General features: G+C 41.5%; 1 protein-coding gene across 1 annotated transcript in view; it reads left to right on the top strand.

Annotated features, from left to right (window-relative positions):
- Nucleotides 1–26,265, top strand: part of LOC132830713 (integrin alpha-8-like) — a 158,805-nt gene that overhangs the window by 55,148 nt on the left and 77,392 nt on the right. Inside the window, exons 7-10 of the mRNA XM_060848536.1 lie at nt 5,120–5,248; nt 8,815–8,859; nt 16,360–16,403; nt 23,321–23,377. Of these exons, the coding sequence (XP_060704519.1) occupies nt 5,120–5,248; nt 8,815–8,859; nt 16,360–16,403; nt 23,321–23,377 (275 nt within the window). The remainder of the gene's footprint in view (nt 1–5,119; nt 5,249–8,814; nt 8,860–16,359; nt 16,404–23,320; nt 23,378–26,265) is intronic.

Here is a 26,265-nt window from a genome sequence, read left to right as displayed (position 1 = left end):
TTTATATGTTAGTTTTTTTTTTATTTTTATTGTATATAATTTTTGATAGCTATGTAGGTTTGTTAAATGTAGTGGTTTTAGTTTATGTAGTTTTTATGTTTGATGAATCATGTGACACTAAGACTTAGCGATTTGTGGTTCAAGTCCCTCAGCTTTGTTACTGCACAAGGTTATGGCTAATGACTTGATTAAATGGTGTACCTGGAATATCAAGGGGAGTCACTCACCAATTAAGAGGATGAAGGCATTTTTGAGTCTTAGAAAGGAGAAGGTGGATATTGCTTTGTTACAGGAGACACATTTGGATGGTAGGGAGCATTTGAAACTACAGCAGAATGGCTTTGATCCAGTTTACTTTTCGTCTTTTAATACCAGAAGTAGGGGAGTGGCTATATTGATTGGGAGGAATCTCCCATTTAAGTTACTAGAGCATGTGAATGACACATACGGGAAATTTGTAATTCTCAAAGCCCTAATAAATGGGGAAGAATATGGGGTTTTAAATGTTTCTTGCCCTCAAGCTCATCCCCTCAAATTTTTGGTAGATGTGTTTTGCAAACTGATCAGTCTTGAGTCCTGGAATGGGGAAGATTTTAATTGTCTCATGGATCCCACAGTAGACAGGTTGCCCAAACAACCCTCGATAGCTTCTGTGCAAACTAAATAATTAGTGGATCTATGCGTAGAGTTAGGGTTGGTGGACATCTGGAGGCATCTCCACCCTACAGGCAGGGATTTTGTGTTTTTTTCCAATCCACACAGATGTCACACCAGGATTTTTTTTTCTGACCTGTGGCAACCCTGGACTTGGTGGCATCTTGTACGATTGGTAATATTACCATCTCCGATCATGCTCCAGTGTACCTGTTGGTTAAGATTAAGGACGTTACAGTGGGTTCAAGGTACTGGTAAATGGATCCCTTTATCCTCAAGGATAATAAGTTTGTGGAGTATTTCACTAGGGAATTTCAGATGTTCCTAGACATTAACTCAGGCTTGGTCAGTAGCCCATCCGTCCTTTGTGAAACTGCCAAAGCCTATGCTGAGGGGTTAATTATTTCCTACTCTGCTAGTAGGAAGCAGCAGAAGGGTGAGCACCAATGTCTCCTTGAAGCACGGTTGAAGGCAGCCAAGAAGGCTTACTTTGACAGGCCTCATTGGTCAAGCTACAGAGGATTATGGTGCTGCGGTCTGCATTGAATTCCATGCTCACGCAGACAGCAAAGAAAGAGCTTACCTTTGCAAAGCAAAGCTTGAATGAGCATGGTGACAGGCCAGACAAATACTTAGCATATTTCACCAGGAAAAGGACTGCCCTTAAGCCATTACAGTGATTAGGGAAGGGTCTGGGAACCTAACATATGATTCCAAAAAGACTAATGTGGCATTCCAGAGATTTTTCTCTAAATTTTACCAATCTGAGGGTTGTGTGGAGGGTTGGGCCAAAATGGAGTCCTTTTTCAAGGATCTGGAGCTCCCAGGCATGACTCCCAAACAAAAGTCCTTTCTCAAAGCCCTCTTGTCAGAGCAAGAGGTGCAGGAGGCTGTAAAGCCGCTTCAGGGCAGAAGGCGCCTGGTCCTGATGGACCTCCCAGCAAATTCTATAAGGATTTATAAACATACTGTCAGGCCTGATACTCAATACGTTTAATGATTCATACAGCCATGATTGTCTCCCGCCATCTCTGAGAGAGGCCAATATTTTGCTCATTCTTAAAAAAGGGAAGGTCCCGGAGGACTGTGCTTCGTATAGGCCCATTTCAGTCTTCAATGTGGACTTTAAAATCCTCTTTAAGACTCTTGCGTTAAGGCTGGAGACTGTATTACCCTCTATTGTTAAAGAGGACCAGATGTGCTTCATAAAGGGCTGCAGGTCCTTCGATAGTGTTAGGAGGCTGCTTAATGTAATTCGAACATGTCAACAACAGTCAATACAGGGATTAGTGACTTCTCTAGATGCAGAGAAGGCATTTGACCAAGTTGAGCAACCGTTTCTTTCCTATACTCTGGAGCGGTTTGGCTTGGATGAAGTCTTTACAAGATGGGTAAAGGTTCTCTACAGTGACCCTCTCGCTGCCGTCATTACCAATGGGGTGCGATCAAGCAATTTTAACATTTTTTGGGGCGGCCAGCAGGGCTGTCCCCTTTCACCACTACTTTTTACATCAGTGATTAAAGCATTGGCAGAAGCCATTTGTAGGGATCCTAATATATCAGCTCCAGAAGTGGGGTCAAAATTACATAAGAGTTAGTTGTACGTGGACAATGTCCTTTTTTTGTCAAATCCAGCAGTTTCAGTGCCTCACCTGATACAATGCATCGATGCGTTTGGTGCTTTTTTCGGGGTACAAGATTAATCCTGCAAAATCAGAGGCTATGCCTATGGGTGGTCTTACGAAGAAGCTAGGTCTTGAGGGCGAATCTCGATTCCCATTTAAGTGGTCACAGAGGGGTTTGTGTATTTGGGCAAATTCATTACTCCAGTTCTGGATCAGCTGTTCGAAGCTAATTTTGTTCAATTATTTGACAAAATCAAACAAGACCTTCAAAGATGGGATGCACTTCCTGTCTCGTGGTTGGGTCAGATAGCGCATATTAAGATGAATATTGTCCCCCTTTTGTTGTACCCTATACAGATGCTCCCCCGAATTTCAATAAGCAAATATTCAGGAGATTAAATGGCTGGTTCAACTCCTTTATTTGGCATCATAAGCCGCTCCTCATTAAATTGGCTGAACTGCATTGCCTCACAGATTGGGGGGAGTAGACCTTACGGACATTAAAAGCTACCAACTGAGCTCGCTTTTATCCTATGTGAGTAATTGGGTCTGTAGGGACCATCTCAATATGGTTAGATATCGAAGCCTCCCAGGCAAAGTACTCCTGACTAGCATGCTGCTTCTGGACAAAATGAGGACAGTTAGGGAATATTTCCATAACCCAATTGTTATCAATAATGTTAAAGCATGGAGGGAAGGCAATATTGGCAAAGCTCTTCTCTTACACCTATAGTGGGTATGCCGGGTTTTCAACCGGGGATGATAGATTCAGGATTCAAATGTTGGGCAGCTAGGGGTGTGTCTTGCATAGTTGATTTATTTGAGGGAGACACAATGGTGTCCTTCAATCAGTTAGCACGGAAATATGAGCTATCTAACAGGGACCTCTTTCGTTTTTTTCATGTTAGAGATTTTACTCAAAATCAGACTACACTTTTGACTGATCCCTACAAATCTGACATAGACAGGAGAGTACCCAGTGCTAAGAGTACACTTTCTGTCAACACTTTATATCATCAATTGGGGGCTGCCTCCTCAGATGAGTTCGATCCACTCTGCAGGGTGTGGGAGAGAGAGCTAGGTGTGGAAGTCTTCTCAGAGACATGGCAAGATATTTGGGAAAACGCAATAAAGATATCAATTTGCAATAGGACCAATACTTAACAATTGAAACTTCTCCACAGGGTCCACTTGGCTCCGGACCATTTATCAAAATTTAAATCAGGGGTATCTTCAATATGTCCCAAGTGCGATGTCTGTATGGGCACTCACATCCATTGTCTCTGGTCCTGTGGTAGGCTTCAAGCACTGTGCTGGGTGCAATGGAGAGGACTTGAGGTGTAAGGGTGGAGAAGGACCCAATTTCTCTTCTTCTGGGCCTACCCAGTGCGTTCCCTGCAGATGCACATCAGAAAAAAACTTTTCAACATTCTCACTTTCTGCGCAAGAAAGAATTAGATTAGATTACTTACAGTGTGGAAACAGGCCCTTCGGCCCAACAAGTCCACACCAACCCGCCGAAGCGCAACCCACCCATTCTCCTACATTTACCCCTTTACCTAACACTGAGGGCAATTTAGCATGGCCAATTCACCTGACCCACACATCTTTGGACTGTGGGAGAAAACCGGAAGAAACCCACACAGACACGCGGAGAATGTGCAAACTCCACACAGTCAGTTGCCTGAGTCAGGAATTGAACTCAGGTCTTTGGCCCTGTGAGGCAGCAGTGCTAACCACTGTGCCACTGTGCTGCCCACTTTTTTTTTCTCTATCTACCTCTCTTTTTCTATCTCTCTCTCTTTCTATCTCTCTCTTTCTCTCTCTCTCTCCCTCTCTCAATCCTGCCCCCACACTCTTTCTCTCCCCGCCTTCAATCCTGCCCCCACACTCTTTCTCTCTCTCTCTCTCTCTCTCAATCCTGCTGCCACACTCATCCTCTCCCAATCTTGCCCCTACACTCTTTCTCTCCCCTTTTGCTAGGTTGGGTATCCAAAACCCCACCCCCGAGCCAGCCGGGTTGGTGGAAGGGTTATTTTTCACAAGTAAGGTACACCACAAAAATGAGAATTTTGAAAAGACATGGCAACCCTTTTTGGAATACCTGGACACAGATGTATCAGCCACACTAACAAGGGCTATTATACAGCTGTCACAATTGTACTTTACAAAGTCCAGTGTCCAGAGAAGAGGAACTGTGAACGTATGAGTGTCTTCTTTGGCTGAGTTGAGTTATTACTATCTATTAGTTTGTTGTTGGCTATTATTTATTTAGTTACATAGTTAGTTGGGTTTTTATATTATATATTTTTCTATATATTGTACATGAGGTTGGGTTGGTTTTTTTTTAACTTTTTTGTGTTCTTTCTTTGTATTGTTTTAAATTGTATTGTTTTGTATCTGTTGTTAAATTTTTTAAAATCTATTTTTTCAATAAAAATATGTTTTTAAAAAAGTCTCAGTTATATTTTTGAAGCTGTTTAGTTATCTGTCTCCCTAATGATACCACCAAATCTCACTCTGCTTTCTCATAACATAACATGATGTTTCAAGTCCAGTGACCCTTCTTCTGTTGGCTCTGTTCCTCCCTCCACTGATGTAATAAACGTGCTGAGTTTTTCAGCAACTTCTGATTTTCATTTTGATTTCCAGCATCTGCAGTTCTTTTGGGTTTTCTGAAAAATCATTGTTATTGTAGCATCAATCATTTTGTCCATATCACTCCATTCCTATGCATACTGAACACTACTCAGTGCTACTTTTCCTATAAAATCTACAATGAATGTTTTAGCACAACACCCCTCAAGGACAATTGTTTAAACTTTCTGTAATCCACTCAGGTCAGTTATTTGCTACCAGCAACATTGACATGATTGTCAAGAATTACCAACGTGATCAGCCTCTGAGATCACTAGGATTAACGAAAGAAACAAAAGATGCCAGAGGGAGAAAAGATAACCATTTTGAAGGTAAGACTTGAATGATTTTCCTTCATAATCCTAATGCTAGTCTCCAGATATATTATCCTTTCAGAAATTAATTATCCATGTATTTTTGCAACTAGCGTAGATATGGGGAGCACAGAGATTATATATGATTTAATAATAGATTGGTATAATTTGCTCAAATTCAGTTCCAAAATCTAAGTCATGGATCATAGAATAGACCTATCATACGATTATTATAGAATCTCTACAGAGTGGAAGCAGGCCCCAACGTGTCCACACCAACTCCCTGAAGAATATCCCATTACTCTACATTGACCCCTGACTAACACACCCATTCTACACATTCCTGAATACTTTGAGCAATTTAGCATGACCAATTCACCTGACCTGCACATCTTTGTGATTGCAAGCGGAAATCGGAGCACCCGGAGGAAACCCACACAGACACGGGGAGAATGTACAAACTCCACACAGACAGTTGCCCAAGGCTGGAATTGAACCCGGGTCCCTCACGCTGTGAGGCAGCAGTGCTTGCCATTGAGCCACCGTGCTGCCCTGTATGGGAGTGGAGTTTTCCTTCTTTCGCTGTGAGAACTCATGCAGTCAAATACTATAATTGGTTAGGTGGTCCTAGCTGAGCAACCACTGGAGAACTTAACAATACCTTGCCCTGATAAATTATCAACTGGTTAAGTTCTATCACTACCTGAATGCCCATGCATATAAGATTTGGCAATTATATCCAGACAGAAGTGAAAAGAAAACATTGCAAATCTTGAGTATAGATAGACCAGCAAGTTTGAATGGGGTGCTTGATTGGATGGTATGCTGAAGGAAACAAAATAAATTTCTTGTTTATTCTAAGATCTCACAATCCTTCCAGAATCCTTGTCCAATTAGCTGTTGGCACTGTTTGTGCCCATCCTTTGCACCAATCTGGACTCACTGAACACAAAACAAAAAAAAAAGAAGTTTGTATTGGAATTAATCCCAACATTAGTCACGCCCTCTATGTGAATGTTGCAACCCTACAAATAAGCAAACTAAATAGAGCTCTTATGTTGCAGTAGTAGTGCCCCCAACTTTGAGCCAGGAGACCCAGCATTAAATCCCACCTGCTCCAGAGGTATGTAATAACATCTCTGAAAAGATTGATTAGAAAATATCTAAGAGTTAATATTTATACTAACTTCAGAAATCCCCTTATACATCCTTCCTAATTTCAGCACTTCTTCTGACCACATTGAGATCAACGCTAATGTTTTGGCTAAATTCATCTCTGTAAGATATTGAATGGAATGGTCATGGGATACAGTGCTATTGTAGACATGGTCGAGGTTGTCAACAATGTAATTAATTGATAAAATCTGTATGTATTTCAGTGCCTTTCTTCAGGAATGTTATATAAATTTGTAATTTTTAATTGTAATTGTAATTTAGTATTTCCTTTAAGGTCCCATTCATCAGTTTCCTGTGACTTGCTCAGTTTTGTGATCTATTTTTAATAGCTTTGTCACATGGTTCCATGTTTGTAACTTGATTTGTATGTATGAATATTCTGATGAAACTTACAATGACATTCCATCTTTGGGCTGCAACCTTATTTCTTGAATGAAATGCCATATTATTCTTATAACATTTGAGGGGGTGTCAAAAGTTTTGACTCCACAAATTTCTACTTCGTATCTCTTGACCTAACTCAGCAGGATGTGCCTTTAAAAGCACAGACTCTGAATGTTATATAAGTAGATTGCCCAATAATTGGAAGATGCTCAGATGTATTTCCTCATGTGGAAAATAGTCAGCTGCTCAAACAAATCCACCTTTGATTTGTCCAATACCTCTGCCTGCCAAACACATAGTTAACCTTTCCTTAATATAATCTTAATCTAATGTACAGCACTTTGCATTTCTTCACAGTGTTACAAAAAACAAGAAGAAATTGTGGACCCCACTCCTATATCTTAGTTTATCAGAACTCTGATTCTGTACCTATTCCCAAACCAGCTTTACACTGGTTTTTACTGCGTGTTTAGAATCTAGAAAATGCATTGCATGAGAATATGGTGGACATAGATTCATTCATAGCATTCAAAGGAAAATTCAATCCTTATCTGAAACAGAAAAGCTTGCAAAGCTGCAGGAGAGTGTGTTGAAGTGAAGTACTCTTACAGAGATACAACATGATGGACTGAATGGCCTTCTTCAGTGTTGCAGCCCTTCTAAGATTCTAATAATCTAATAATCATATTTCATTATATTAGTTCATGGATGAATATTAGTCAGAATACTAGCAGGAACGTCCTTTCTTCATGTCAATGTAATGGACTGTTTGAAGCCAATATGACCGGGGTGCCAAGACGTGGTTAAATGCCTTATCAAAAAGCTACAATCTAACATTCATTCAGTACTGCTGCAAGGTATCAGACCAGCTTATGTTATCATCTGTTTGGAGTCAGACTTTTTATTTGTCTTACTCAGGTTACATAGAGCAATTTTCAAGCGGACAGCAGTCACCCTGACTCTATTTGTTACCTTCAAAGAATATCATACTATAATATCTGAGAACTAAACACTAATAGTATTTATTTCAATAATGATCTATTTTCTCCCCTTTCATTCACTTTCCCATGAGAATAACTCTGTGCCTTGTCCAAGCACTTGCCAAATAACCCACTAGCCAGGTGTGTGTCACCATTTTCCCTCTTGCTAATCCCAAGTGTATGGCTGTCATTTTCCTTTGATCATTTCAGAAATTCATCAGAATTCCCTCAGCTTTGGGACTCCTTCAAGTCAATTTGTGAGTGTCAGTCCACCCAATTTGGGGACCTTGAAGTTTAAAAATTGTTTGAGTTACATTCAAAGGCTTTTAAAGAACAACAGTGAACTTAAAAACAAAAAAGAAATTACTGCCCTCCTGATAAGGCAACCTATACATCAAATGACCGAGTCTTAGAATGAATTATTCAATGATGTGCACACAACACTACCACCAGGTTTCTAAGGGTGTCCGATGGCAAAGTATTCATTTTGTTTTTAATTGACTTATGGAATGTGGACTTTACTGACTTGGCCAGCAATTAATGTCCGCCCCTATCTCTTGAGTTACTTTATACATAATTTATACGTTACCGATAATTGGTTTTGAAGTGAAGACGGAATAAGCTTCCACTATTGATATATTATGAGGTTTCTTCATGTGCAGTCTGAATGTAATCTATTCTAAAAATCACTGGCAATATTTTCTTTCTCTCTGAAACCGTCAACAGGCATTCCATCAAATATGTATCCTTTGTTACAGTCCTGTCAGAGATTTGATCTATCAAGACATTGATGCTTAAAAGCAGATTATTGAAGATATTGTCATGTTGGTACCACATCCCACATTATCTTGTCAGTTAAATGACAGATCAGTTTTGTAACCCTGTCAGATATTCGGATTCTAGTGCAAGAGGTAATTTGTCTGGATGAGGGAAAATCAGAACCCTTCCATTTGAAGATTTGCTCTGTTAAATGCGGCTCGAAAGATGGTGAAATATGTCTCATGTTATTACCTTCATTACAGTCTGAACACATCTGCTTTACAGGTTACTCACTCGCTATGGGGGAGTTTACAGGAGACTCTGTTAAAGGTAACGTTCAATGTCTTTGACGATTCCAGTCTAATGTCACATTATTACACTTGCCCTTATTAATCTCAAAAGTCTCTAGAATGGATCAGTTTACATTGTCTGAAAAAAAATGACATAAGACAGGAGAATTTAATTCTGAACAGGTTTTATTGGGAATAGAATCTAGTTAAGCCTTATTTTGATGAGGTGCTCGGCAGCCTAAAGTCCCTAAGGGCTGCCATAAAACCATATTCTTATAAATTCATCTCCTGACTTCCACTGAAGAATACAAGTGCTACAAGCACAGGGACATGATGAGGATTGTCTCTGTTAAAGAGGTCTTTGTCCCAGCTGGAGATGTTCCAGTCAATTACAGTCAACTTTGTGTGTACCTGACCCATGTCATTTCCTCGAGATTGTGAACCATAACTGACACAATTTTACTGCAAGTTCAACAGTTTTATTGCCAAGAGATGATAGGTTAAAAAAAAAGACACATATAGAGGTGAAGTAACTCCGCAGCAGTCAGTATCCAGTTACCAAGTCACCCTTTATTTAGAAGTGGACAATACATGGACTCTGACCAGCTGGCTCAGAGCCCATCCCGCGAGTGAGAAGAATCCTTGAAATTCCTGTTTATCTGTCAGCCAGGACTCCCTAATTAGCCTAGGTTAATTGCCCCAATCAGGAAACTCATATTCAATAAGGTCCACCTGGCCAACTTCACTCCAATCACTACAAGAGGTAAGTTAAGAAACTTATGGTTACACCCTAGTTAGTCAGATTATCTTAACTGCAGGTTGATTGGTTGGTCTGACTAGGATTAACTATTGATGAAGATTGTGAGTTTATGTGTTGACTGCTCAGCTATTGCCCTCATGTTTTATTGTTCTGAGCCACTCTATTTACCTCAGGGGTTTGTAATCAGTCTTTGAATGGACCATATCTAACTAGACTATATCATGTGAGGTTCCTTTGCATGGTTGGGTAGACACAAGGCTTCTGACCTTGCCTCTGGTATTGCTTCAAGGTATTATATGTTTTCACACGTATTTGTATGACTGCCTTGAGGCATTGGACATTGATACATATCAAAGGTAAACAGAACCAAAGCTAGTTCCTTCATCAGCAATCAATTTAACAATAAATCTCAAGTATTCTTTTAAGTACATTGATACAGGAATCTTAAGCATATTCCTGCACTTAATAGTTATTAAAGAGTTTCTTATCACATTCATCTAATATAGCATTAGCGTCTAATTCTACAATTTTCAGTATCAGATGCCAAAGTTCCTTGGTCAGGGTGATAGAACTAAAACATTACCAAATAAAGATATTAAGTTAAAACTTTATGTTTTGCACTCACTGGGCTTGATACACAAGAAATCAAATGTGGACATGGGAACAGCAATTGATACAACATTGTATGGGAATTGTTAGTATGGGAAGGCAGAGGCACCTTTGATGGTCAATATTGAATATTTTCAACTAAGATTGATGGTTAACTGTTCCTGCTGAATCCCCATGCCAACAATAGTCAAACTAATCAGTACTCTCTTCTCATACTCAATACATTGGTGTTCCCTTTCCAAGTTTGTTTCCTTGCATGTTAGTCCCGATGAGAGCAAATCAAAAAGCTTTGACTTCATCTGTCCTTTTTTTCAGTAATGTTGGGAGCTGAAAGTGGTGGCATGTACCCTTGAAAGGCCAGGAACTTGAACCAGAGCTTGGGATGACCCAGTTTCTGTTCTGTTGCAGTTTAATGTCATGGAGAGAGGCAAGTGGAATTTCTGTCAATGTTGCAGCACCTCTGTCATATTGCCAGGAACACAGAGCTGAGTGGAAGGCATGGCTGTTCAGAGCAGATGTGGGATCGCTTCTTGGTCTCATCTTAAAAACTGGACAAAGCTGATCAATCCTACTGGAAATGACTGACCTTGTAACAAACATGCAAGTAGAACATCTTCTATGTTAGACTTAGGCCCATTGAGCTGCTGACTCACCCAGCCCTTCATACCCCATCCTTTTAGAGTGACAACCTGTCCATACAATTCAAGGCTAGGCCATTGGAATGATTGATCCATGATGCTTTATAGACCTCTCAATTATCAAAATCAACCCACCTTCGGTGTGTGGTGCAGGGGTAGAACTAATGGCAGGTACAAGGCCTGTAGAATGGGCAGTTAGAAGTTATGCCAGGGTAGAATAGAAACTGTGGCATTTTGCAAGTCATGGGGATACTTTTAATTCACAAAATGGATTTAGTCTGGATGAAAAGTAAAGATTCCAAGGAGGAACCAATCTTACTGTGAAGTGCTGCTGGAAACTTCCTGTTTAATGTAACAGGATGCATAACGGTGTCTTTCTAGGTGATATAGTGCACCAAAGTTGCTACCAAAGGACTCATTGTGGTGTGCTACAGTATATCTTGTAGATGGTACATACTGATTCTATTGTTCATCGATGGTGGTGAGAATATATGTTAAAGATGGTGGATATGATGCCAACCAATTTTGACCTAAATGATGCCAAGCTTCCAGTGCTTAGCACTGCTGCCTCACAGCACCAGGGACTCAAGTTCGAATCTAACCTCAGATGTGGAGTTTGTACATTCTCCCTGTGACTGCTTGGGTTTCCTCCGGGTGTTCTGGTTTCCTCCCACAATCAAAGATGTGTAGTTAGGGGGAAATTGGCCATGCTAAATTGCCCATAGTGTTCAGGAATGTGTAGGTTAGGTGCATTAGTCAGCGGTAAATGTAAGGAGAATGGGTCTGGGTGGGTTAGTCTTCAGAGGATCAATGTGGACTTGTTGGGCACTGTAAGAATTCTTTGGAGTGTTGTTGGAGCTGCACCCATCCAGGCAAGTGAAACTTATTCCATTAACTTCCTAACCAGTACCTTGTAGATGATGTGGAACAAGAGATAGAGTAATTCAGTCTCTTCTAAGGGCAGCAGATGCACAGCAGCACCAGCACCTTCAAGTTCTCCTCTAAGCTGCACACCATCCTGAGTTGGAAATATATCACTGTTCCTTCACTGTAACTGGGTCAAAATCTTGAAAATCCTTTCATAACAACACTGTTGGCACACCTACATTAAAGGAACTGCAGCAGATTAAAATGGGAGTTCATCACTACCTTCACAAGGCCAACTGGGATGGGCAATAAAAGATAATGCAATTATGACATGGGCAGAAAACTCAGAGAGATGGAGACTATTGTGTTCTGTATTAGAATGTAGTAACTGAGGAAATAAAGAGTTGGAATTACTCTACTGTGTCTAAATCCAGGTTATTGGTAGAATAGAGCAAAGGAGAAAAACCAACAAGTTCAACAGTGAGGGGAGAGGGACAAGCCACCCATTAGAATAAGTCATGATATGGAGGTACCGGTGTTGGACTGGAGTGGGATTTTTAACATTAGAATAAGTGTTGACAGGTCTATGATACAGTCTTCTATCCTGTAATCAATCCTACCTTAAAGTAGATGATGGATTGGCTTTGGGGAGTCAGGAATCAGGAATTTAGGTCCTCACTGGAAAGTTCCCAGCCTCTGACCTGCTCTTGTAGCCACAATATGTATAAGACTGGTTAGCTGGGACTTCAGGACATTGATAGTGGGGATTCAGTAATAGTAATGCAACTGGATGTCTAAAGGTGATGGTTAGATTCTCTCTTGTTTGAACGGAGTCATTGCCCCTCAATTGTGAGGCAGCAATGTCACTTGCCATTTATTATCCATGCCTGTTAGTTGCTGTATATGGACATGGACTGCTACAGTACCTATGGAATTGTGCTAAATTTTGGACAACCTTTTAATGGTGAGAAGTTCATTCATGATGCAGCTAAAGATGGTTGGGCTCTGCAAAACTCTTCCACAACTGAGACAATCGACCTCCAATCATAGCCTTTGTGTTGAGGGAGACCCCAGAGGTTTCTGCCAATTCCCATTGACACGAGGTTTGCTGGTGTTCCCCAATGCCAGTCAAAAGCTGCCTTGATGTCAAGGGCAGTCACTCCCAACTAACCTCTTGATCTACATAGAGTAGAGGACTGCTATGTGTTTGGTTCAGTGGGATATCTATGACTCAGTCTTAAACTCTGGTCTCTGAGTTTATAATAATTATAGGTTCAAGCCCCATTCTAGCCATGTGAGGACAAGACATTGATGATAATGCTGATTAGTGGGTCTACTATGAGAGGTGCTGCCTTCTGGAAAAGGAGTTAAACCAACACTTCACAGGAATATCATGGAATCCCTACAGTGTGGAAACAGCCCATTTGGCCCAACAAGTCCACATGGACCTGCTGACGAGTATCCCACCCAGACCCATTTCCTTACTCTATCACTATACATTCCTCTGACTAATGCACCTAACCTACACTTGGCTGAACATTGTGGGCAATTTAGCATGGTGGAAATAGGTACTGCAGATAATGGAGATCAGAGTCAAGATTAGAGTGGATCTGGAAAAGCACAGGGGGTCAGGCAGCATTGAGGAGCAGGAAAAATCGATGTTTCCTGATGAAGGGCTTTTGCCTGAAACGTCAATTTTTCATGCTCCTTGGATGCTGCCTGACCCGCAATTTAGTATGTCCAATTCATCAAACCTACACATCTTTGGACTGTGAGAAGAAACTGGAGCACCTAGAGGAAACCTACGTAGAAATGGGAAGAATGTGCAAACTCCCTGAGCATTCAAGTCCAAGTCCCTGGCATTGTGAGGCAGCAGTGCTAACCACTGAGCCACTGTGTCACCTCATGATAGAAGGTGAAGTCTTTGGACTAGTTTCTACCTTTTGAGGATTGGAAAAATCAGTTGGATGCTATTTAAATGTAGGCCCCCTTGCTTTTAATCAAATTAATTTATTGAAATATATGTGTTGTTCACTCTTTCTTTGAATTTCAACATTTAGAAGTTACAATTAGACTAAAGGCAAGGCTTTGGTGCTTGGTTATCAAATAAACCACATTTATGATTTGAACAGTAATAAATCCAAACTGTCCTCAGCAGAGATTTTGCAGTTTTACAAATAGTAGACCTTCACTCCTCAAATTTCTTTCTGATTAATACCTTCGCAAAATGCAATACCCAGCCCCAATAACTTTATTACAATCAGCAAGTGATTCACAAAATAAGTTGGAATATTTAAAGCATTTGAATTTTGGAATCAAACCAATAGCGACATTCAAGGAAGGGCTCTACTATGAGACAATTGTACAGATACTCTTTTACTGTACTGGCAGTTTTCGATGGTACTGTAGATTGAAACTGGTGCTCAGTGAATGGCTGATTTACTGGCAGTCTGAAGCAATTACCTGTGCTATCCATAATGCTCGAATTCACTTGATCTGTTCAGCTATTTGTTAAAATACCATTTAATTTGTGCGCTGGAATTTTTGTGTGGAGCAAGTTATCCCGGTACTGGTTTAAGGATTTCTGGTGCTCTATAACCCTGATTAAGATGCATGGTTAAGATGCAGAAAAACCCAAACAGACTGTAGGAAATATGGAGTAGCTGGTGCCTTCTGCTTTTATCTTTAGCTGCAGGTTGCCATTTTGCAACATTCAATAATATCCTCACACTTTGTACAACATTGCACAACATACACCATTGCCACAATTAGTGGGAAAGAGTTTGCTTCATATAGTGTCACTTGAAGCAATGCCAAGGAAAGCTGCATCTCCTTGGGGAGAGCCAGCACTGCAGCCCATACAGGTTTCCCCATAATGATCATAGAGAAACTCATGTGACCACATGGTTAATTGGGCGCAGTACAGTCTGGCCCTGGAGGACTGGATTTGTTTGCTCAGCAGAAACTTATCCACGCTGTTGTTTGGACAACACAGTAAACTACATGATTCAAGTGGGCGAAAGACTTATGCTAACTATTTGGAAGAAGAAATATTTTCAAATGCTGTCTTTGGGGCGGCACGGTGGCTCAGTGGTTAGCACTGCTGCCTCACAGGATTAGGAACACAGCTTCAATTCTAGCCTTGAGCAACTGGCTGTGTGGAGTTTGCACATTCACCCTGCATCTGTGTGGATTTCCTCCAACAGTCCAAAGATGTGCAGGTTAGGTGGACTGGTGATGTTAAATTACCCTGTGGTGTCCAGGGATGCAAATTAGACTTACTAAATGCTAGCTTACAGTTAGAGGGCTGTATTCGGGTTGCCCTTCAAAGGGTCGGTGCAGACTTGATGGACTGAATGGTCTGACCCTTCTCTAGCTTTTATCCACATCTTAAGGATTAAAACAACTTCAATATCACTGGGCATCGTTTATATAATGTAACATCTGAAGAGGTAGGTTTTGAGGAGGAGAGAGAGAAAGGTGGAGAAATGGAAAGGTTAAGGAGGGAATTTGAGAGCTTTAGATTTTGACAGCTGAAAGGCACAGCTAGCAAAGATGAAGAGATTAAAACAAAAGACGCTCAAGAGGCTAGAGTCAGAGAAGCACATCCCAAGGTCTTCATATCAAATTGATATATGTGCTCTGATGTGTTCTCACTGCATCATGTGACAGTTATAGGTGCGAACCTATGTGCAGCGATATTTTCACAAACTGCAGTGAGATGAATGACTCGACAATCTGGATCTTGTTGCTAATGATTTCTGAGGAAAGAATGTGACTAGAACTCCTGAAATGAACCCTCTCTTTTGAAAGAAAGCATCTTGTATAATTGCCTGAACCACTGGAAAAGGCAGGTACAACCCTGGTTTAGCATTTCTCGCTCTCTCAAGGGACAATTTTCTCAAAGTGCTTCACTGAAGTTTGAACAAATATTTGTATTTATGTAGTGGCTTTAATGCAGAAAGCAAATGCCGTAAGGAATTTAGATTTTTCAGCTCAGACAGCACTTGGGCAGAACGTGAATGTACAACCTTCTGGACTGAGGCCAAGGCACAACCAACTGAGCTCAGGTCACTCTTTGGGAAATTCAACACTGTGTTCGCAATCCTTTATCCTTCACACAATTCTGGATAAACTGATCCATTCCCCCATTCATTGTGGAATTCCCATTGTTGAATTCATTGCCACAGAGTGCAGCGGAGGCTGGGACGTTAAATGTCTTCAAAGCAGGGATTGATAAATTCTTAATCTCGCAGCCAATTAAGGGCTACAGAGAGAGTGCAGATAAGTGGCGTTGAAGTGCCCATCAGTCATGATGAATGGACCGAATGGCCTTACTTCCACTCCTATATCTTATAGTGTTATGGTCTTACTGCTGTTTATGAGATTTTGGAATACCAAGATGACACCACCTCATTCCCCTTGATCCAGACAGAAATCTATCCCTTATCCATTGGAGGCCCGACCAGGAATGTCTTTACCCATTGGCTTTACAATTCCCACCACCCTCAGCCAACCTCCTATCAAGCTCAGCTTGGGATTTTCACTCTCAGAATCCATGAGCCACACTGAGATGTCATTGTTCCTGCATCAGCTTTGTACATGGTCTGGTCACTAAAGTCCTTGTTATCAAAAGAAAACTTTAATCTGTCTATTCTTTTTATAGATTATCTTCTGGGAGCTCCCAGGGCAAAACACGCATTGGGATCGGTACGTATGATTGGTTAAATAAATGTTGATGAATATTGGCACATTGTAACATGTTTTGTGTTTAACATTGAACAAAAGTTTTGAGTGCATTTTCTTCTGTTAGATCCAAGTTTGATGAATTCAGAATTCACCCTTCAAAGCCCGTCCAACTGAGAAAAAAAAACACACTTATGTGAAAATTAAAAAGAAGTTTCTGGAAAAGCTCAGCAGGTCTGAGTTCTCAGGAAAGATCACCAGACCTGAAATATTAACCCTGATTTTTCTTCATGGATGCTGCTAGACCTGCTGAGCTTTTCCAGCAATTTCTGTTTTTGCTTCTGATTTACATCATCCATCTATTTTTTAAGGACCTGTATTCCCTCTGCTCCCTGACCATTCATGTACTTGTCTAGATACATCTTAAATGATGCTGTTGTGCCCGACTCCATCACCTCCACTGGCAATGCATTCCAGGTACTCACCACCCTCTGCATAAAGAACTTGTCAGGCATATCTCCTTTAAACTATTCTCCTCCTACTTTGAACTCATGACCCCTAGTAATTGAGTCCCCCACTCAGGGAAAAAGCTTCCTGCTATCCACCCTACCTGTACCTCTCATGATTTTGTAGACCTCAATCAGGTTCCCCCTCAATCTCCATCTTTCTAATGAGAATAATCCTAATCTACTCAACCTCTCTTCATAGCTAGTGCCCTCCACACCAGACAATATCCCAGTGAACCTCCTTTGCACCATCGCCAATGCATCCACATCCTTTTGGTAATGTGGCGACCAGAATTGTATGCAGTATTCCAAATGTGGCTGAACCAAAGTCTTATAAGACTGTAACATGACCTATCAACTGTTGTACCCAATACCCCATCTGATGAAGGAAAGCATGACATATGCCTTCTTGACCATTCTATTGACCTGTGTTTCTACCTTCAAGGTAAAATTGACCTAAATACCCAGATCTCTCTGTACATCAATTTTCCCAAGGTTTTTCCTTTTACTGTATAGTTTGCTCTTGAACTGATATAGTTCTTTTGGCTTTTACATTTACAAGAAGTTGTTCATTTTGGAAGGGTGAACAAAAGAACAGAATATTATTTAAATGGAGATAAGCTGTAGCAAGCTGAAACACAAAAGGACTTGGTGTAGATGTGCATGAAACATAGAAAGCTAGCACTGTTGTAGAGGTAGCAAAGAAGGTCAATAAAATGTTGGCCATTACTTCAAGGGCATTGGAGTATAAGTGTAAGGAAGTCTGACTGCAACTCTACAAGGTGCTGGGTAGACGATATATAGAGTACTGAGAGCACTTTTGGTCCCGTATTTAAGAAAAGATATCACTTTATTGGAGAAATTCAAAGAACGTCATTAGGATGATCCCTAGTGTAGAGGGATTGGCTTGTGAGCAAAGATCAAACAGGGTTGGGATTTTACTCACTGGAATTCAAAAGAATGAAAGGTGATCTCATTGAAACATGTTGGATTTTGAAGGGGCTTGACAGGATAAATACTAAGAGGATGTTTCCCCTCATGGGAGAGTCTAGGACTAAAGGGCAAAGTCTCAGAATAAAGGAGTGCCATCTTAAGACTGAAATGTGGAGGAATTATTTATCTGGGCTGGCACTGTGGCTCAGTGGTTAGCACTGCTGCCTCAGAGCACCAGCAACCTGGGTTCAATTCTAGCCTCAGGTGACTCTCTGTGTGGAGATAACACATTCTCCCCCTGTCTGGGTGCTCTGGTTTTCTCCCACAGTCCAAAGATGTGCAGGTTAGATGAATTGACCATGCTAATTTGCCGATAGTGTAGGTTATGAGTCAGGGGTAAAATATAGGATGGGGGGTGGGTTACTCTTCGGAGGGTCAGTGTGGACTTGATGAGCTTAAGGGCCTGTTTCCACACTGGAGGGATTCTTTGTCGAGATGGTTGTATCTTTGGAATTCCTTGTTGCAGAGAGCTGTGGGGGTACAGTTCTTGTTTCTATTTAAGGCTGAGATAGATTCTTGATCAGTAAGAGTGTGAAGGGTTTTGGAGAAAGGGCAGGAAAGTGGATATGAGGAATATCAGATTGGCCATGATTCTAGTGAACGGCAGAGCAAGCTCAAGGGGCCAAATGGACTACTCCTCTTCCTACTTCTCATTGTCTCAATTCACTCATGTTGAACCTTTGCAGACTTTCTGTATTTTATTTCATTCCATTGACCACCTATGGGCCTTTAACTCTCAGTGTTTTTTTTTAAATAAAAGCAGCTTTAATTTCAATTAAAGCCCAGATATGACCAAGAGCTGGTGATGAAATGATGCTCAACACTTTGGCCTGTTATCCTTCAGCAATAGTATTCATTAAGTTTTGAAAGAATAAAATATCCATTGAATTTCAACAAGTTGAATCTCTCAGCTGAAGAGGAATAGGGAATTTCAAAACTGAATGGATTTGACCATTTTACTGGAAGGTTCAAAGAACTTTCCTTAAATCAAGTTAAAGTGGAAAATGAGAGGCATCAAGGCGTGAACTGATTAATCTGAGTTTAATCCCAATCGACTTACTCTGGTGACAATGAAGTTTTGATTCCTTTTGATCTAAGTTTGACTTAATTTCTTTTTAATTTTATAATATACCAACCCCATTAAACACAAAATGTGGCCAAGCTGTCTGGAAGATTTCCTTCCATTGCAAAATACATTGGTGTTGGTATTTTTATTGAGACCATTTGGGATTCTGAACAACATACGTTAGAAAGTTTCTAAACAGGTTAGGAATTTTACTCAGTTTTATTGAAAACATCTCTCAACACAATGAAATCCATTCTTTATCATTATGCTTTGAAGCTCCTTTTACCAGTGGAAATAGATGACTTTATCTAAATTAATAGATTGTCATTTATTTTCCTTTTGAAGTGACTGATAGCATTTGGATGAAGGGTGGTTAGCTCAGGTGACTACGTGGATGAAGTTTGACACCATCCAGGATAAAACAGTCTGCTTGGTTTTCACCACATCCACTCCCTCCACCAATGATGCGCGGCTGGGTATACTACCTACAAGATGCACTGCAGAAATTCACCAGTCTCCTTAGACTGCACCTTCACCTTTTCAGATCAGAGGGGTGCTGGAAAAGTACAGCAGGTCAGGCAGCATCCGAGGAGCAGGAAAATCGACGTTTGGGGCAAAACCCCTCCATCAGGAATGGAGGCAGGGAGCCTCCAGGGTAAAGAGATAAAAGTGGGGGTTGTGGGGCTGGGGAGAAGGTAGCAAAGAGTACAATAGGTGAATGGGGGTGGGGATGGAAGTGATAGGTCAGAGAGGAGGGTAGAGTGGATAGGTGAGAAGAGAAATTGGCAGGTAGGACAGGTCATGAGGACAGTACTGAGCTGGAAGGTTGGAACTGGGGTAAGGTGGGGGGAAGGGGAAATGAGGAAACTGGTGAAGTCCACGTTGATGCCCTGGAGTGCACCTTCCTAACCCTTAGCTGCTTCCATCTCAAAGGACAAGGAAACAGATTCATGGGAAAACCATCCCCTTCAAGTTCTCCTCCAAGGCACTCACCATCCAGATTGATATATTACTGCTCCTTTAGTGCTGTTGGGACAGAAACCTGGAATTCCCTCCCGACCGGCATGTGGGTCTACCTGCAGCTCACCGTTATTTCTCAAGGGCAATTAGGGATAGGCAATAATTGCTGATGCAACTAGCGATGCCCATATGCAGTGAGGTGGGCACATATTATACACTGGTTCCGGTATGGGCTGTTGTATTATTACACAGACCTCAGGAGTACACTTTTAAGATGGCTAGAAGACAACATAACATACGATGGTCTTGTATAAACTGTCTCTGTCTTACTCTCCATAAGACAGTTGAGAGTCGGGCTGCAAGTCAGTCAGTTAAATATAAGCAAAATTTTGCAGATACTGGAAATCCGAAATAAAAACAGAAAGGGATAGAGGAACTCAGCAGGTCTAGCCGCATCTGTGGAGAGAAAACCAGAATTAACCTTGTGAGTCTTGATTAACTTTCCTTCAGAACTAGAAAATGGTGGACAGAGGGGGAAGAGGAATGAATGGAAGAGGAATGAATTGTGAGGGTGTTCACCACAAAACACAAAGGCAGTGCTAACGGTTGTAAAGGAGATATAGAGATATTAAAATTGATGTAACTGAAGGTTGAAAAGGAGAAAATGTCCCCGCTCTACTGAGAGTGTCAAGCAATACAAACTGGGAGAGAATGTGAGAGAAATGGAGAATAGATGTCAACCTCTCTGATAGTTTTACTCAGTGGTGACCTCTAGTGGCTGTAAAGTGCCTAAGCAGAAACCAAGGTGTTGATCCTCCAATCACCATCATGATGATCTGAGGGCTTTCTACTTCTTCCTTGTAAAGAGGCCTGAACAGTTCCATCCCTCAATATACTCCTTCATTTGGCTGAGTCTGTTTCACTTTTCCTTTAAGCTCATTTACCTTATTCTTTATTCTGCGTGCATTTAGATATAACACCATCAGCCCTGTAATAACCATCTCTCTTCTCACGGTCATTCATTTGTCCAGTGTGCTTGAAGTTTGATCGCTATCCCTTTCCATACATTCTGTCCTATTTGTGTCTGTGCTGGAGATTTTAATAACCTCTCCTGAGTTCTGCACTCTTATCTCCTCCTTTAATTCAGGTTTTCTGATTTCCTTATAACTGAGCCCTCCACCACAATTTAATTTAAAACTTCATCTACAGCCTAAGTTATATGTTTTGCTAGGACTCTGGGCCCAGCATGTTTCAGATGAAGACTGTCCCATTTGAACAGGTTCCTTCTTCCCCAGTCCCATGAATTCAAACCCATTTCACACAAACCAATCTTTGGGACATGCATTTACATGCTTAAGAGGAGAAAGTGAGGACTGCAGATGCTGGAGATCAGGGTTGAAAATGTGTTGCTGGAAAAGCGCAGCAGGTCAGGCAGCATCCAAGGAACCAGGAGATTCGACATTTCGGGCATGAGCCCTTCTTCTTTCCTGAAGAAGGGCTCATGCCCGAAACGTCGAATCTCCTGTTCCTTGGATGCTGCCTGACCTGCTGTGCTTTTCCAGCAACACATTTTCAGCCCATTTACATGCTTAACCCTATTGACCCTTTGCCAATTCGCTCGTGGCTCAGGGAGTAATCCAGGGATTCTGTTGGTTCTGCTTTTTAATTTAGCTCCTAGCTGTTCACACTCCCTTAGCAGAACCTCTGTCCCTAGTTTTCTATATGTAGTTGGTACCTACATGGACCATGATCACTGGATCTTTACCTTCCCACTCCAAGTTTCTCCGAAGCCCAGATGAGATATCCTGAAGCCAGCAGCTCACAGGCAACAGAATCTTCAGAACTCTCAATCTTAGTCAGAGAGAACAGTGTCTATGCCTCGAACTATACTATCCCCAATTATAACAACATTTCTCTTCTCTCTCTCCACTTGAATGGCTCCCTGCACCACAGTGCTGCAGTAACTCAGCTCATCCTCTATGCAATCCCCATTCCCATTCACACATGTTGGACAAAACATGTTGGACAGGAACAGGATCTGAGGCTCTTGCAACTCTCCCTCCTGGATCCCTCTAACTGCCTCTCTCAGCCACACCCTCCTGTCCCTAACCAGTCTCTGAATTTGAATTTGTTAGTCTAAGGGGTATGACTGTCTCCTGAAGCAGAACGTCTGGGTAACTCTCCCCTCCCTGATGTGTCACAATGTTTGAAGCTCAGAGCCCAGCTCATCGACTCTGAGCCAGCGTTCTTCCAGCAACCAACATTTAATACAGACATGATCACCAGGAACCACAATGGGGTCCACCAGCTCCCACATCACTTGACCTTCATCCTTATTGTATTTAATTTGTTTTGAATTTGGATTTTTAAATTTTTAACTGTCTTCATATCTCTGTTTGTGCAAGATGACCAATAAATAAGTTGTGATTAATAAATCAACAAGATTCAATTTAAAACAGATTCAAATTTAGCAGACCCCTTATTAGCTAAGCAAATGACAGCCCTCCTGTGGCATCACCCTTCAGTTTCTCCTCAGTCAAAACTATTTCGAATCAGAATCTCTTACCTTCCCAGACTCAGTTCCCACCCCAAAGTGCAGGTCCCAAATCCATGAGGTAAGTTTTTATAATCTCATACCTTCCCAGGCTGCTCCCTGCTCAGTCCCACTCAGCTCTAGACCCATTTTCTCAGCAGAGCAGACCCATTTTCTCCTTTTCACATCTTCATTTACGCTCCTTTTACCTCTCCATTTCTCCTTTCCTACTCTTAGCAGTGCCTTTGTCTTTTGCTCTGGGCAGCTTCACAATCTGTTCCACTTGCTACTCCTCCTCCTCTGTCTGGAACATAACTTCCATTATCCAATCTTACTTAGTTCTGAAGAAGAGTCATATTGGCCTCAAAAAGTTAATTCTGTTCCTCTCTCCACAGATGCTGCCAGACCTGCTGAGTTTATCCAGCAAATTCTGTTTTTATTTGTCAGTCAGCCTGTTAACTATATAAATAATGCAACAGTATTCTGAGTATACATATTTGATTTATTATTGTCACATGTACCTCAATACAGTGAAAAGTTTGGTTTTATATGCAGTACGGGCAGACCATTAATGTATAACCCAGATTTACATGCAAGTCTGAGGTGTCATATTACAGTACATACTTAGTTGTTAATAAATCTCCAGATGTCTGGCTCAAACCAAAGCTAAACTCTGTTGTATGTGTTGCGCTGGCTTACCTACAGAAAACTACAGCTTACATCGCCGTCTCTCTGGAGCAACGTTTTTGTGCCCCATAATGCAGAGCTAGTTTTATCAGCAAGTCACAGGTTGACAGGAGGTTCTTAATTTCAGTGCTTGGTTGTACATCTTCTTCATTTAAACAATAAAGTTTAAACCTCTGTTGTCTTCTTGCATTGACAGATCGTTATTATAGATTCTGTGACCATGATGAGCAAACAAACTATTGCTGGCGAACAGGTAAGAAATAGCTATTAAGCTTGCAACCTTGAGTTTTGCTGTTTTCAATTTAGGATATGTAGCAATGTAGTTAAATAGACTCCTACAACCTACACCCACAATAGATAGTTATATTTGTTGTTAATAAAATTGGATGCCGTGTTTTCCATATTACAACAGTGAGCAATCTACAAAGCTGTTTCCAGTGGTTTAATGTCTTTGGGATTTCCCAAAGTCCCATCAAATCCTATGGAAATATCCTTGTTTTTTTGTAGGCAAATTTGCACCTGGGTTTTGATGCACAGCTTAATACTATGTTGTGAAACATGAGAGGGTTCAGAATAGATATACAAGCATGTGGCCAGGGTTGGAGGGTTTCAGCTATAGGGAGAGGCTGAATAGGCTGGGACTATTTTCCATTGATCGTCAGAGGGGTGACCTTGTAGAGGTTTATAAAATCATGAGAGCATGGATAGGGTAAATAGACAACGTCTTTTCCCTGGGGTTGGGGAGTCCAGAACTAGAGGGCACTAGTTCTATATGAGTGAGGGAAAGCATGATGGCTCAGTGGTTAGCACGGTTGCCTCACAGCACCAGGGACCCAGGTTCAATTCCAGCCTGGGGTGACTGTCTGTGTGGTGTTTGCATGTTCTCCCTGGTCTGTGTGGGTTTCCTCCCACAGTCCAAACATATTTAGTACCTTAGATTAATTGGTCAAACTAAATTGCCCATAGTGTTCAAGGATGTGTAGAATAGGTGCATTATTCAGAGGTAATCTAGAGGAATGGCTCTAGGTGGAATACTCTTCGAAGGGTCGGTGTGGACTTGTTGGGCCAAATGGCCTGTTTCCACACTGTAGGGATTCTATGATAAGGTTTAGGGTGTAAGGGGAAAATTTTAAAAGAGACCTAAGGGGCAACCTTTTCATGCAAGTATGGAATGAACTATCAGAGGAAGTGGTGGAAGCTGGTACAATTACAACATTTTACAAGGCATCTGGATGGGTATATGAATAGGAAGCGTTGAGGTGGATATGGGCCAAGTGCTGGCAAATGGGACTAGATTAGATTAGAATATCTGTTTGGCATGGATGTGTTGGACTGAAGGAGCTGTTTTCGTGCTTACATCTCTATGATTCTATCTTATCACAATTGGCATTCATTCCTGCTCCACACAGGTCGATTTCTAAAGACTTTTGCCCCTTTCTGTTTTGTTACATTGAATTTTGACACTAGTGCTAACTGTTTAACTGATTTTCCAAGATGTAATCTTCTGATCGTATTCTTAAGCAATAGTCATTTAAAATATTTGAACAGCAAAAGACTATTGTAATGTTATTTGGTACTGATTTTAAAACAACATTTTGGATAGCTGTAAAGTGCCCTCCAGTGGCTTAGTTCATAATTGCATCAAATGGAATGAGAAAGACAACATCTCCCAAACTGCTATGCAACAGTCTCCTGTTGTATGTGAGAGGTGACTGCAATTCTACATATAGTGAGAGAGGAATACATTGTACTTCCAGAGAGGTGTACGATTGTGCACAAGAGTAACACAGTGAAACAAGTACAGTAATTGCTGGAAAAGCTCAGCTGAGCTGGTAGCAGCTGTGGAGAGAAATCAGAGTTAACATTTCAGGTTCAGTGACCCTTCCTCCAAAGAGTGTAGAGTGACACTGACTGGATTGCAAGAAAATCTGAGATGTGCCGCAGCAACAGAAGGTTCCACTGTGAAGATGTAAGCATGTTCAGGGCATCACACAGGTCAGTGCCCTCAATCCTGTCAGCAGCCATAACACGTTTATTCAATGCCAGTTCCACCAGTATGTCAGACAGAATAAGAAACCAGGATTAGCTGTTTGCAATCTGGCTCGTGATTCCAATTAGCACCCCACAAGAACGAAGTTCATACAATATGCTACTGGGATGCTTTAGTAATGATTCCACAGTTTGTACTGCCCTGGAGAAGTCCTACGGTAGATTCCAGAGTGTGTCCTCATTCAAGCTGGTCTGCTCCGTCCTCATCAACGTGAAACCTCAGCTCCTGCCGTCAGGTATATACGAGCATTTGAGGACAAGAAGAGAAGAGGACAGGGCAAGGAGGTAAAGGAGGGAAAAGAAGAGGATTCTGTCCCTGAACATTGCTATCAGTGTCATTCGTCCACCCCCAACCGTTTTGGCTGCAGGCCCCTTATTCCTGCTGTAGATGCTTCTAAAGTTTCCTCTAAGATGAACATGTTATCAATATCTGAGTATTGGTATTCTTTGGAATACACAGGAATGAACACTCAACACAATACAACTGAGCTGGTGTCAGAGTGAGAGTGACTTTACTGTGCTCTTCCTTGTCCACTTCCTGCTGTTCTATCGCTACCTGGCCAGGTGGCAGTTCTTGGGAAGCACAAAGCAGCAATGCACAAGGGTCATAATTATTGGAGCTCAGCGAAAATGAAGGAGGTGCACCCTGGTACCACCTGCAGCTTGGACATCAGCTGAGCCTGCGGGCTGGGTTTGTGGGCTGAGATGTGATGTGTTCAGGAGGATTGGGCATGAGCACACCGTTAGCTTTAATCGCTTCATCTCCGCTGCTGCCCATGTCTTCACTTGTGGCTGCAGAGTGCTGGCCAAGATATTGTCCCTCATGCTGAAGGCTTATCACTGTGCATGTCCCCTGCCAGGCAGCTCCTGCAGGGCATCACTTTGTGTCAGTGCATGATATGGAATCGAGACGGCTTATATTTCTTGACGAGTGAACAGCAAGCAGTGTGTGTGTGTGTGTGTGTCCTCTGGGAGAAATGGGTGTGAAGCCGGCAACAATCAGGTGAAGCTCTGAATTGGAGATATGAGTGATTATCATCGAATCCCTACAGTATGGAAGCACACCATTTCCTCCAGGGAGCACCCCACCCA

The sequence above is a fragment of the Hemiscyllium ocellatum genome, chromosome 32, assembly GCF_020745735.1.
Source record: "Hemiscyllium ocellatum isolate sHemOce1 chromosome 32, sHemOce1.pat.X.cur, whole genome shotgun sequence".
Classification (NCBI taxonomy): domain Eukaryota; kingdom Metazoa; phylum Chordata; class Chondrichthyes; order Orectolobiformes; family Hemiscylliidae; genus Hemiscyllium; species Hemiscyllium ocellatum.
Note: the sequence above shows the minus strand (reverse complement) of the source record. Positions and strands in the feature narration are given on the sequence as shown.